The following is a 14,105-nucleotide window of genomic DNA, read 5'->3' as shown; positions in this document are numbered from 1 at the left end:
ATTAGTATTTGGAATTCTAATATGTGAAGTACAATGCGTTGATCCAAAGCCCCTATCACTCAACAATACAGCTCTTATCTGATAGATAATGATAAAACCAAGCTGCAGCCACCTGCATTGCCCTATGGACAGAGCCTGCAGAAAGTTAGAGCCCCTTTTCAAAGAGCCCACTGACACCAATGGGCTGCTAAGCAGGTCCCTCCAGGCCTGCCACAGCTGGTGCCCCTGGGTCTCCTGGGTTGGAAGGGAGATGTGATTAGCTATGAGACTGGAACCTAAGTTATTCACGGAAGTTGTCCCAGTCTAATTTGGTACATTGATGCAATGCCACAATCATTTATATCCTCTATATTGGCTTCTGGTCACCTTCTGGGTTTGGTGAAAATTAAGAATCAAGCTTCTAGGATGCACGCCATGCCTAGTTCAAAATCTGCCTGTCAACCCCAATGCCCCAAGCTTAAACCTGCGCCTAAACATTCATCAGACGACCTGACGCAGTTTTATGAGCGATGTGCCTTCTAGCATGAATCTTCTTCATGTGAATCCAAAATATCAATTTCTCACATTCATTTAAAATACAACGAAAGACGGATGCTCACTTTCTTACTTCGCTGCTGTATTCCTGGTTCTACTCTGTTATTTTTAAAGCAGGAAAACGCTTCCTTCTTCGAATGATGCCAAAGTGCAAAGCCCATGTGGAGAACACAGCCCCCTCCCACCTCCGAAAACCTGCTCTATTTGGTAACTTTGGTCAGAGGCAAGGTGGGCTCTGGGATGAGAAACTACAAGTCCCAGAATGCTCAGCGCCCTCCGCACAGGCGCAGCGGAGACCACCCAGCCAGCGGGCCAGCTAGCCTGCAGAGACTCCCGGGTCCCCAGCGCGGGGCTGGGGCTGGGGCTGGGGCTGGGGGCGGGCAGGGGGCAGCCCCGCGGACCTGGACGGCGCTCCCGCAGACCTCGGGCGGTAGGATGGAGGCGCGGTGGAGCGCGTGAGGAGGATGCGGCTGCAGGCGCCGCGGCGGGAGGAAGAGTAAGCGGCGGTGCCCTCGGGAGGCAGCCGTGCTCGGGCCAGAGGCGCCCGGAGGCTCCGCAGTGCCGCTGCCGCCGCCGCCGTCGCCCGGGAGGCTCCGCGCGGGAGCCATGTAACCTGCGGCGGGCGGGCTCCGTCCTTCCCCAGCTCCCGGGCTAGCGCGGCAGCGGGGCCACGATGAAGAAGCAGTTCAACCGCATGCGCCAGCTGGCCAACCAGACGGTGGGCAGGTAGGTCACCCGCCGGCCGCCGCAGCCGGTGCGCGCCCGCCGCCGGGCTGCCTTCGCCGGCAGCGCCCAGGTGATGGAACCCGCGGGGCCTCCGGACCGCTCTCCCTGCTGCCTGGTCCCCCGCGAGGTGTTGCTCGCCGGGGCGACCCCTCCTCTCCGAACTTCCCGGACCCCGGAGCCCCTCTCGCGCTCCGCCTGCTGCTCCAGGCGCCGGTTGCCAAGTGCAGAGTGTGACGCATCCTTCACCTGCGTCCCCAGCTGCCCTTTCACCTCGTCCTCCCCGCCTGTCCCTGGACTCCCCTCTCGCTCCCTTTGCTCATGTCGCTTCCTGGAAACAGGTGTTTGCTCTGATGGTGCTGGAGCCACCTAGAGCAGTCGCTCTCCAAATATGCCTCCCCTGCGCCCAATTCATCGCTGCCTCTGAGGGGTCCAGGGCGAGGGTTGGGCCTGGTCGGCTTAGCAGAGCTGAGCCTCCCTCCCGCGGTGGTGTTTGCTTTCTGGGACTATGACTGTACAGGATTCTGGATCTCACCCCCCACCTCCCCCCACCCCGGGCGTTGGGTGGAGAGGTGGGGGTTGGGGGTGGTGGTAGGGGAGGTGCTGGTGGCATGGTGCTGCTGTCAGCTTGGTTCCAGAACTGGTTTCAGTGGAGGGGGAGAGGCTGCAGGAAGGGAGGCCCAGCTTCTGGGGAAGCGAAGCTATGCAGAGAGAGAGGATCACAGCCAGGTATCTGAGGGAGGAGAGAAAGAGCCAGGCCCTAGGAAGCTGCAAGACCCAGCCTGCTGTCATCACAGCGACATGGGCCACGGCTGGGCTAGTGTCCCCAGGAGCCGCTCTGCGGGGTGCCGACACACGTTAACATTACGTAAGGATTCTGGTGGGTCTCTTTCCAAACTAGGCATGCTCTGAACACAGCGCTTTGTGCTGGAGGGGGTTTTTCATCCGTCTTCTGCCCCCTGGGGAGGAGTTTCGTAGCTGCCATGGTGGTGAAGGAATTCAGGTGTGCTGGTTTGAAGCCGGTGGAAAACAGAGAAGCCGGCCTCGGGTGCAATTAAAGTGCAAGCTCAACACCTTGAGGGCTCTCCACTAGGTTGACTGAGAAACCAAATACCTTCCTTGGGTGGGAAGTGGAGCCTGAGCTGGCATCTGGTCAGGTGTGGGCAGGGACATCCCTGGGGAATAGGGGACCCTGCATTCCCATGTAAGCAAGCACACTGCCCTAATTACAGTGGGCATCTGAGGGCAGGGCATGCGGAGACTTCTTATGCTTCCAGGGACTCCAGATGGCTTCCAAGTAACAATGTCTAAAATTGACTTGGATTCGTTTTCCTCTCCCAAACACATGTGCTCCAACAGGAGGGAGAATTTATGAATAGCAGAGTCAGATGAGCGGGGTTTCTGGCGCGATCTTGCCACAGATATAGACTCCTGTGGGCCGCCTTTCGGTGTGTTTGATGCTGAAATTGTGTTTTCCTGTAGAGGTTGTTTAGCAGACGACTGTCAAGCTGGCCTGTGTCACGTCTTGGCTTCTGCATCAGTCATCACATTTGACCAGCCCAGTGACTAGCCGGCCCTTGATTGTAGCCTTGGATTGCTGGTCTCTCGTGGTGGTGGCGTTTCAGGCATTGCTTGGATTGAATTGTATTTATACCTTCTCCCTGGCCCTCCCTCCCCCCACACAATTCTTCTGTCTCTTTTCAGGACTTGTTTAGAAGTGGTCAGATGTGTGAGCCTCGGGCATAAAGCCTTTATTGTCACCTCATCTGTGGAGGGAATGACAAGGGAGAGGGGAGCTGAGTTTTAGAGGAAGTGGTCTTTCCTGGCGGAAGGTGGAAGTCTAAGCGGCTGATGGATGCTGGCGTGCGGATGAATTATCTTTATGAGGTGGCATCTCTGAGTCCTGTGCCAGGTACAGTGAGGGCCAGTTCAGTACCGTGTGTCCCTCACGTGTGTCCATTTTCGTGACATTCAGAGGGAGCCTTTTAAAGCAAGACCCAGTTCATGTTACGTTGCCGGTGAAAGCCTCCAGCGGCAGCGCACTGCCCCAGATCTTTCCGGCGGCCTCCTAGGCTGTAGCGGACTTGACCCGTGCTTGTCTTTTCGTACTCACCCTGTCCTATCCGCTCCTCATTCCCTGTGCTCCAGCCACAGGCCTCTCCTGCAACGCGCCAAGCTCATCGCCCTCCAGAGGCTTTCTTCTCGCTGTTTCCCACTTTCCCTGTCTCGCCATGAGCCCTCTAGCCCACCGTCCTGTTCATGTGTGTCACCGCGCTCATCACTCTTTAAAATGCTCTTATTTTTCATTCTTTTCTTTTCTTGTCTATCCCCAGTAGAATGCGTTGATCACCATTGAATGCTCAGTGTGTGTAGAACAATGCCTTATAGACAGTTGGCACTCAATTCATGCTTATTGGCAAGATTAAGGCAGTTTACCGTAGGGTCCACGTGGGTTAAGAAAGGGACAGCATTCACTTTATCTTCTTGAAAATGTCGAGAGGCATGGTCATAGCATTGCTGCTTCATTTCTTGAATCAGTAGAAGCAGCAGGACTGGGAGTTGGGGATTTAGATGTGGAATTGGCATGTCACTCCATGGAGTTGCTCTAGCACACCCCTAGGCTCTGTCCTTGCCTGTCCTTGGCTTTCTTCTCTTTGAGGGAAGACAGAGAGGAGGGCTTCAGGGTTGCCCCTGCTCACAGCTTCTGCCCCCCTCCCCCTCCACAAGCTGCAGGTTTTGGAGCTCTGAATAAACAGCTGGGGATTGGACCCACTCACTATGGAGTCCCAGCATTTTCACTTGAGGTGCTCACATCTGAGTCCAGAGGGCGTCACATCTGTGAAAAGAGTTTTTAGAACCCACTGCACTTAATGGCAAACTGTTCCATCTCCTTCACGGACTGCTTCTGCAGCCATTGACACCCTCCTCCTTCCACTCTTCCCTCTCTGCCCTTCGCCTTATTCTGTCCTTCGGGGCAGCACAGGCTTCTGAGGGGTGTGCAGGCCTGCTTTGTTGCTTTCTGACTACAGGACCTTGAGTATAACTCTCTGCACATCTGCAGAATCTCTTTCCTCATCTGCAGAATGGGGATCATAGGGTTTCACTGAGTAATGTGGCCATTGTGGCAACGATGATGTGAGAGTACCCCCCGAAAAGTGCTTGATACGGTGCTCAGCCCTGGGAAATGCTTAGTGAATAGTTTATGTTATCATTGTTATCATTGTCATTGGGTGAAATGCACTGTGGCATGCACTGCTCATTCATTTATTTGCTCATTCATTCATTCGCTCATTCAGTGAGTGTTTTCTGGATGTTTGCTGTGTGCTGGGCACTGCTCTGCTGAAGAGAATATTGCGGTGCAGAGGAAGAGATTCCATGAGTTCTCTTGGAATCTGTATTATAAAGGCATGCTATGGGTATACTGTATTGCAATTTTTATTTATGTTTTACTATTTCTTTTTCCCACCAGACTTTAAGCTCCTTTTGTGCAGGGGCAACTGCCCTACTGCCTGAAATTTATATATTCTAAAATTCTTGGGCCACTGAGTGAGTGAATGAGCAAAAGATCAACGTGAGAATATTTTTTTTAATCTCCACCATGAAGGTCACAGCAGCCCCCACCATACTGGGGGGTAAAGGGAACTTGGCTTACGCCAAGCGCTCAAACAACGGTTGATGAAGTTCATTGTTGTTTTCCTCTTCTGCTCGCCCATCCATCCTCCAAAAACACTGGCCCCTACGTTACGAGGGCCTCTCAGAAACTGGTTCCAACAGCCACTGCGCAGTGATGGCTGTAAGTGAGCGCTGTGCTCTTGTACAGACGCTGGTGATGTTCGGTGTGTCTGAGAGTAAGCAGGGAGCTGTGGGTGTGGGCGGGGGCGCAGGGCTGGTTGGGTTGGATGCTTGGCGTTAGAGGCTATGAGTCGGGGAGTGGAACACGAGGCTTGTCTGCAGAGCCTGGCTTCCATTCCTAGACTGCTCAGCAGCATGCGGCACCCAGCGGGCTCGGGCTCTGTATGCAGGCTGGCCGAGCACCATCGCTGCTCTGCAGCTCTCAGGATCAACTGCAGGGGCCACACACTGGCCAGTGGGATCGAGATGGTGCTGAGGATGCAGCAGCCTCTAGGAGTGCTGGTGCTGCAGGCATTTCACTCAGGCCAAAGCAGCCGAGCCAGTGAGGATCTTTTCCTTGAAGGTTTCTGGGAGACACCTCCCTGCCCATCAGCTGGCCTCCTGGAAGCCATGGCCCAGTCTGTAGACATCAGGGGAAAGTCAGAACCAGTGCTACATTACTCATCAGACTGGCTTGCTCCCACCTACTATATTCCCGGCAGAGCAATGGACCTGTCAGACCAGCACAGGCCCTGCAGTGCGTTCCTGTTAGCCCACAGGGCCAGGCAGACCCCACCCTGTCCCCCAAGGACCCCTGTGGATGCTTATTAGGTCTCAGAGTGAAATTTTTCATTACGGTTTTATGGAAGCCAGGGCCTGCCACCTGCTGTGGCATATACAATATATGTGAGAGAGAACGGAATGTACTCACCAGCTGATGCACAGGCTAGCAAATCTGGGGGAATATTCCTTGCTCCTGTGTGCTGAGCGCCTTCCTGTGCAGGTCTGCCTGCTCTCGGCCCCAGGCTGGGTGCTCAGCAGTCGGCGTGAGGCTGCTGGCTCCCGGGAGTTGGTACCCCAGCCTGCAAGTCACTGCGAGGGAGCCTTTCTCTTCAACAGCAATGATGACTCCCTCCCCTTCTGCCTGCACCAGAGAATTTCATCCATATTGATTAGTACTTTTTTATGATGGGTGACAAAGCCACTTTTTTGTCCCCTGTAGAAAAAGTGAATCAGTAGCCCTGTGAGTAAAACAGCCATTTCATTGATGGTTCTACCTTTTATTGTGGATTAGTAAATACCCCTTTTATTAATAATAAGAAAAACGCAAACTAAAATGCTGTTTTGATCACAACAGCAAGGACTACAGTGATGCTGTGCACTGAGTTAGTTGTAGTCAGATAGGAGGTTGGGGGAGAGGATGTTGGGGCTGCCTGCTGGGCGCGGGGTATCCCTGGGCTGGTACCTGGAGCCCCTGCCTTTGGGAAGCGGGTTGTCTATGTAGCGATTTAAAACTATCCTCGCTGTCCAGGAAGCAGATGTTTTTGCTTTCGTTTTTCAACTGTAGAGTTTATTTTTAGGATAAATGTTTATTTTCCCACAGAATTCAATTTACTTTTTTTTAAACTTTCTTTTTGATTACATAAGTGGTACTTGTTTATCGTAGAAACATTATTAATGTATGGATGGACAAAAAGGAAAAATAACTCACCATGGATCTCATTACCTGGAGACCACAGTTTATATTTTGGATATAGTTTTCTAAGGTTCTTCAAAAAGAGATAGACACTGTACTATGTTCTTCAAAAAGAGATAGAGACTGTACTGTGTATTCTATTTTACATCCTGCTTTTCCCTTCCTATTATATCTTGAATATCATTCCATGTCAATAAACTATACCTCTACAGCATAATTTTTCAGGCTATGTAATATTCCATTGTAGCCAACTGATTTCCTTTTGCTAATCATGTAGCAAATATTTCTCATTGGTTTCCTTTGCTAGTATGAATTTTTAGAAATGAAATGGCTGAGTCAAACAGTATGTGAGTTTTAAGACTGTATGAGTGTATGTTTTATATATGTGAACACATATATTTCCATTCTCAGTGTAAGTGTTAATATCTTCTCCCCACTGGTATCAGCAACGAATGTTACCACTTCGTTAATTGCATGAATGAAAAACAAAACCTCTCCTTTCTCTTCTTTTAATGTCTAGTGTGCTTGAGCATTTTAAATGTTTGCTGGACACATTGTTGCCTTTTCTGAATTACCTGCATGTCTGAGACCCACTTTTTAAAAAGTTATGTTTATAACTGTTTTGTTACCAATTTTAGAGACATTTCAATAAGCATACATGTATGTGCTTTCTCATATGCCACCTACATCTCCCTGTAGTTTTTGGGTTTTTTTTTTGCCTTTTATATTTTGTTTTACAATTTATAATATTGTGTGATCTTTAGTCTATCGATTTATGATTTGTGCTTAACTGTTCTGCTTAGGGAACACAGTTCCCAACCCAAGTTACATAAATATTCATACATTTTCATTACCATTTATATAATTTCATTTTACATCAAATCTTTAATTCATCAGTTATTAATTTTGATGAATGACATGAGTTAGTTGTCACATTTATGATTTTTTAAAAATCAGTTACCCTACTATCACATTGAATAATATAATTCAAGCATGTCAAACTCGCAGCCCACGGGCCACATGCCTTGTTTATTTGGCCTGTGTTGGCCTTTGAGTTTGACACGCTTGATGTAATTCATACCCACTGTATTAAGATGTCATTATCATGTTCTAAACAATTTCACCCTGTTGTGTCCGTTTCTCAGATTCCTAGTTTGCTCTCGTGTGTCAGTCAGTTCTGGCAGGACGTTGGGGGAGGTGGAGGGGTGGTTTGTCCCAGGCTTCGGTGAGAGGAGCAGTAGAGTCAGTCTGGACCCCTCATCCCAGCTTTACTGGGGCAACTCCTTCCCTTGGCAATTACAACTCATCAAATTTGCCCAAGGGTCTTGCCATGTCTTACCCACAGCTAACTTACAAATTGTTCTTTTATCAAAGAGATTTGATTGTGTTTTCTTGGCTATTCTCATTTGTTTATTTTTCCTTAGTATTTAAAAAAATGTATATATTAACATGGAGAAAATGGATACTTTTACAATATTGTCTTCAAAAGTCTTCCCCTTCAGCAATAGGATATGTTTACCCAAGTCTGTTTCTGATCCTGTAAAACAGTATTTGTCCATTTAGGTCCTGCATCATTTTGATTTTGTTTTTAGGTCATTTGTCATTGTCATTACTATGGCCTTAATGATTGGAATCTTTTGTTAAGTTATATTTTTTTTTTTACTGTTTATTGCTGGGATATAAGGAAGTTACTGATTTTTATATATGATTATCTTAGCTAGCTTCGTGACTATCTCATTACTTTTTTTTTTAATAAGCCTTTATTCATATTATTACAAATGTTCCTCATTTTTTTCCCCTCAATTGCTCCCCTCCACCAGGTTCCCACCCTATCCTCTGTCCTTTCCCCAGCCCCCATTGTCCTCATTCATAGGTGCACAGTTTTTGTTCAGGCTCTTCCCTCACCCCCCACTCCCCTTTTCCCCAAGAATAGTCAGTCCACTCCCCTTTCATACCTCTGATTCTATTATATTCACCAGTTAATATTGTTCATCAGGTTTTTTAATTCCCTTGGCTTTTAGTTTCACTTGTTGATAGTTACGTATTTGTTGATCATAATTTTTATCTATATCTTCTTCCTCTTCCTAAAGAACCCCTTTCAGCAATCCATATACTGGTTTGGCAGTGATGAACTCCTTTAGCTTTTTTTTTATTTGAGAAGCTCTTTATCTGGCCTTCGATTCTGAGTGATAGCTTTGCTGGGTAGAGTATTTTTGGCTGTAGGTTCTTGCTATTCATCACCTTGAATATTTCTTGCCATTCCCATCTGGCCTGCATGGTTTCTGTTGAGAAATCAGCTGACTGGCTTATGGGTGCTCCTTTATAGGTAACTACCTGCTTTGCTCTTACTGCTTTTAATCTCTCTTTGTCTTTTGCTCTTGGAATTTTAATTATGATGTGTCTTGGTGTGGTCCTCTTTGGATTGACACAATTACAGGTGTCTCCCATATTTCCCTCTTTTGCCCCCCTTCCACCTGGCCCCTGACTCCCCTCTTCTAGCCTTCACCACAGTTGTCGGGGCCCATGGTTATGCATGTATGTTCCTTGACTAATCTCTTCACCATCTTCTATCCATTCCTCCACTCCCCTCCCCTCTGACATCCGTCAGTCTGTTTCACATATCTGTGCCTTTGGTTCTATTTTGTTCCGTCACTTATTTTGTTCATTAGATTCCACATATAAGTGAGAGCATATGGTACTTATCTTTCTCTGACTGGCTTATTTTGCTTAGCATAATGCTCTCCAGGTCCATCCATGCTGTTGCAGAGGGTAAGAGACCCTTCTTTGCAGCCTTGTGGTATTCCATTGTGTAAATGAACTCTCATTATTTTTAAGTATTAATACTTTCAGGTACTATTGCATTTTTCAGGTAGCAATCACATTTTCTGCAAATGATAATTTTGCTTCTTTCTCCAGTGTTTTGTGTTGATTTTCTTTTCTTCACTAATTGCATTGTTTAGGACTTGTGGAACATGTTAAATATGTGGCACTATGTGGGCATTCATGTCTTCTTATTATCCTCCAGGGAAATGCATGATAATTTGAGATATTTTCTTTAGTAATCATGTTACATATTGCATAATTTTATTATTATACTTTTTTTCTTTGGTGCCAGAGTTAAATTTGATTAACTATATTATCATAGTCTTTAAAGATAACCACATGTTATTTTCTCCTTTTATCTGTTAATATATTCACTCTCTAATTTATGTCATAAATATTTATTGAACACTTACTGTGTTCTAGACAGTGTTTTCTGTGCTGAGGATACATCAGTGAAAGAGTTTCTACCCATGAGGATCTTGTGTGTTATTTTTTTGAACCTTAATAGATTTTCTAATATGGAGCTCTTCTTGTTTTTCTGCAATCAATTTTACTTGAGTATAGTTTGTTAATTTTTAAATATTATGCCAGATTTAATTTACTGCGAGTTTTATTTGGAATTTTTATTCATAAATGAGAGCATATAAAATCTTTGTTATACCTGTCAAGCTTTGATAATGGAGTAAAATGATGATCATTTTATACTTTTTCTATGCAATGCTGAGGTAAAGAATTGCTAGTTCTTGAAGGTTGGTAATAACTTTTCCAAGACTGTTTTTGGAGGTGGTTTTTCAAATTTCTTACAGTTTAATAAAATACCCGTTTTCTATCATTTCCTGAGTCATTTAAATAACATATTTTTATTAAAAAAAAACATTGATTTTATTGTGATTTTAAAATTTAATAGAACCTTTTTTGAATAAATAGTTGTATCTCTTTTATCATTTTAATTTGCATCCCTCCCTCCCTCCCTCTCTCCCTCCCTCCCTCTTTACAATCACCAACTTTGCCAGAGTATTTTCTTCCCCACATTCTGTGGTAGCTTTTGGGTTTGTGCTTTTCTTTTTTTAGTCATTATTTTTTTAAAATCCTCACCTGAGGATATTTTTTCATTGATTTTTAGAGAGGGGACAAGAGAGAAAGACAGAGAGATATATCAATTGGTTGCCTCTTGCACATTCCCTGACAGGGCCCAGAGGAGCGTGCCATTGAGATTCATGCCCTTGACCGGAACCCAGGACACTTTAGTATGCAGGCTGACATTCTATCCACTGAGCAACCCAACTAAGGCTAGGTTTATACTCTTAAAAGATATTTTTATTGGCCACTGGGACTATGCTGTCTATTTATTTCCAATTGTAGTCTACCTTCAACTAATACAAAATACCATTGCTTTTTAAAGTTTTAATTAAACATACATTCCTTCTGATTTCCTGGGGTTTATTTTACTTTCCTGATTTTTACTCTTCCTTCTTGAAGTAGTCAGAATAGGTGACTTTCTGCTGTGGTAACACATGAGCTCCAATCTTAGTGGCGTAATAAGGAAGTTTATTTAAGCTCACGTGAAGTGTGATGTGGGTCAGTGACTCTCCTGTGTGATGCCGGGATTCCACCTGCACCTACCCTCTACCCTCCACCCTCGTTCCCGGGTGTGGCTCCCAGTCACTGTGAGAGGTGAAGGGAGCTGGCATGCTAGCTCTTAAATGCCTGGGGCTGGAACTTACAGATGCCACCTCTGTTCCTATTTCATTGGCTGGAACTAGTCTCAAGTCTCCCCTGGATATGCCTGGAGACAGGGATGGGGAGCCTGTACCATAGTGGACTAGCCAGGAATGTTCTCTCTCTCCTGTCCCACTGGCAACCTTGGGAATCTTTCTTGTACTCCTGCTCATCACAGTGCCACCTGCCTGCTGGCTCCTCACTGGGCAGCTGTGAGGTCATTCCTTGTTGCCATCCTGGGAGGGTGGCTGTAGATCCTTATAGATCCCTCAGAGGGGAGCATCTTTAGGATAACACTGTTTCTCTTGCTGATATCCACTTCACAATTAGTTTTTGATATCTCTATATCTATTTCTGTATCTACTAGTAGCCCATTGCATGATATCGTGTGCAGTAGGCCGCCCGCCATTTCCTCGGGAGCCAGTGGGAACCACAGTGCACTGTCAGGAGCCACGCTGCTTCCACAGGAGCCATGTGGCTTCCTCGGGAGCATGGGCGCCGGGAGCGAGCTGTGCTGCTGCTACCGTGGGAGGTAGGCCCGCCATCTCCTCTCCGGGCCTGTGCTTGGCTGCAGAGGCTGCGGGCTGGCCCTCCTTTCCCCCAAAGGCCCTTTGCCGCCGGGGCGTCGCCATGATGATGAAGCAAGTGTCCTGCCCCGGCTGCTCTGTGCCCGCTGCCCAGAGGCCCTCAGGGGCTGCTGCAATGAAGCAGGCATTCCACCAGGCCACTCAGGCTGCCCGCTTTCAGTGGCAGCACCCCCAGGATGGGGGGACTCCAGTGAGGCTCAGGGGACTGGGTGCTTGCCATCTTGGGGCTATGGGTGCCGCCATCTTTGTGATGGAGTGATGGTTAATTTGCATACCACCGTTTTAGAATGGATATCTATATGCATTTTTAAATAAACCATCCTACAGTGGGTAGAGGAGTAATGAGGAGAACAGAATTCTCATCCTACCACACTGGAATGACATGGGACTATTGCCAGGATTAAATAATATAATATCTCTAGCATAACTCCTAGGAAATGATAAGCACTCAATAAATTATGGTAATTATCACTTTCCCTGGCTGTGCTTAAAGTCTCTTTGACATGAGGCATTCGTTTCAAACTTACTTATATTCCTAAGTACCTGGTACTTATAGTTTGAAATTGATACCCATTTGTCTTGTTATCTCTGATCAAACCTGGTTTTTCTACGTTTAGTCACAAACATGAAACATCTAGAGATAGCAGTAATGCCGAGAGCCTTGCTCATTTAAAACCCATTGTGATGAATAGTTATGATATTACTTAGGACGGTCTAGGCTATTACACAGTGACAAGAACCCTTCACATCCCAATGGCTCACGGTGCTCCCTGAGGGGGCTGGTCATAGCCCTTTAAGGACCCACAGGCACCTGTGTCACACGCACCTCTGCGACGGCACGGGCAGAAAATGAGGAAGCAGGGAAACACGCACTGGCTCCTAGAGGTTCTGTGAAGGGGCATCCATCAGTTCCGGTCACATTTCACTGGCCGCAGCAAGTCACCTGACATACCCACCACATTTCCCAGGGAGCCAGGGAAAGACACTGCCTTCATGGACTCGGAGGGAGGAGAACCACAATAGCCACGGCCGGCCGAAACTGGTTTGGCTCAGTGGATAGAGTGTCAGTCTGCGGACTGAAAGGTCCCAGGTTTGATTCCGGTCAAGGGCATGTACATTGGTTCAGGCACATCCCCAGTGGGGGTGTGCGGGAGGCAGCTGGTCGATGTTTCTCTCTCATCGATGTTTCTAGCTCTCTATCCCTCTTTCCCTTCCTTTCTGTAAAAAATCAATAAAATATATATTTTTTTAAAAAAAATAGCCACGTCTGTGTCGCCTGTAGCCAACCACTAGGCTGTGTGCTTTCCGGGTGTTATTTTTATGGTCTCCTTGCAACACCTGTGTGTACAGAGGGGAATGGAGGGACGGAAGCAGCCGACCAGGAGAGGGGCAGAGCCAGGTTTGAGCTGGGCCCTAAGTAGGTCAAGGCCGGCTGCACTCTCCTTCCCCTCCTGGTGGCTCCCAGCAGCCTCCGGGTGCCCCCGGTTACTGCTGTGGAGCTGGCTTTAAAATGCTCACTGATTCGACTTGGATAAAAATAAAAATGTCACTTGAGGCAATCCAGTACCTTGTATGTAGCCTTAACCACAAAGAGCATCATGGGATGAAATGTCTGCCAATAGGAAGTTCTCCACTTGGTTTCCTTGTTACCGTTTCACCAGAAAGCGTGAGAGAGAGTCCTTGGGAAGTGTTTTTCAGCTCCGTGCGCGGTGTGCAAAGACAGTGGTTGCTATGTCTGCTGGAGCCCCTCAGCCGCCTGTCTGACCTGGTAATCAAGCAGTGACCCGAGCAAAGCACAGGGCATGGAAAGGGCAGGGCTCAGCGCGCTGTCTCCTCAGTGCACCTTTGCCATGGCAGATACACGTGGCACCACAGCTGCTCATTGCAGGGTGTGTCTGGTGTCAGACCCCTGTGCCAGCCTCACCACACTGAGAGCCGGTCCCCATCCTTCCCCCATCGCCTGCCCGAGCCGCGGCAGGTGAGTGCGTTTGGCTGCTGGTGGCAGCGTTGGTAAGGGAAGGAGCTGAGGTTTGCTCCCAGGTTTGCTGGCGCTGGTGCTGAGGTGCTGCAGGCTGGGCTTCGATCTCACCGCAGGGGAAAGGGGACGGTGTCGTGTCTAACCTTAGGGAATGTTCGAGTACGTTTCGGTACATCTGAACTGCTGTAATGTACAGTATTTTTTTTTATAACATTCCAAAAATGTAAGAGCTGGTGGGAGATGTTTAAGATAAGGAAACAGGATACAGACGTGCACACAGAGCTGAGATTGCATCGTGTTTGTAAAATGCAGAGAAGACTGGGAGGACGTCAGGAGAGACTGCGCGGCTCCGCATGCCTTGTTGTGTCTGGGGAGGGTTACGAGTGGTCGGCATTCTTGCTGCTTCTACCTTTTAACAAGTTTCAAATTCTTT

At 47.5% G+C, this 14,105-nt stretch overlaps 1 protein-coding gene across 4 annotated transcripts in view; it reads left to right on the top strand.

Annotated features, from left to right (window-relative positions):
* Positions 1-837: 837 nt before the first annotated feature.
* Positions 838-14,105, top strand: part of ARHGAP44 (Rho GTPase activating protein 44) — a 156,906-nt gene continuing 143,638 nt past the window's right edge. For 2 of the 4 annotated variants that reach the window (XM_036451905.2, XM_036451908.2), the window contains exon 1: positions 838-1,260. In XM_036451905.2, the coding sequence (XP_036307798.1) occupies positions 1,208-1,260 (53 nt within the window). In that variant the 5' untranslated portion in view covers positions 838-1,207. The remainder of the gene's footprint in view (positions 1,261-14,105) is intronic. The other 2 variants (XM_036451906.2, XM_036451907.1) reach the window with 2 other exon arrangements.

The sequence above is a fragment of the Pipistrellus kuhlii genome, unplaced genomic scaffold, assembly GCF_014108245.1.
Source record: "Pipistrellus kuhlii isolate mPipKuh1 unplaced genomic scaffold, mPipKuh1.p scaffold_m20_p_23, whole genome shotgun sequence".
Taxonomy (NCBI): domain Eukaryota; kingdom Metazoa; phylum Chordata; class Mammalia; order Chiroptera; family Vespertilionidae; genus Pipistrellus; species Pipistrellus kuhlii.
Note: the sequence above shows the minus strand (reverse complement) of the source record. Positions and strands in the feature narration are given on the sequence as shown.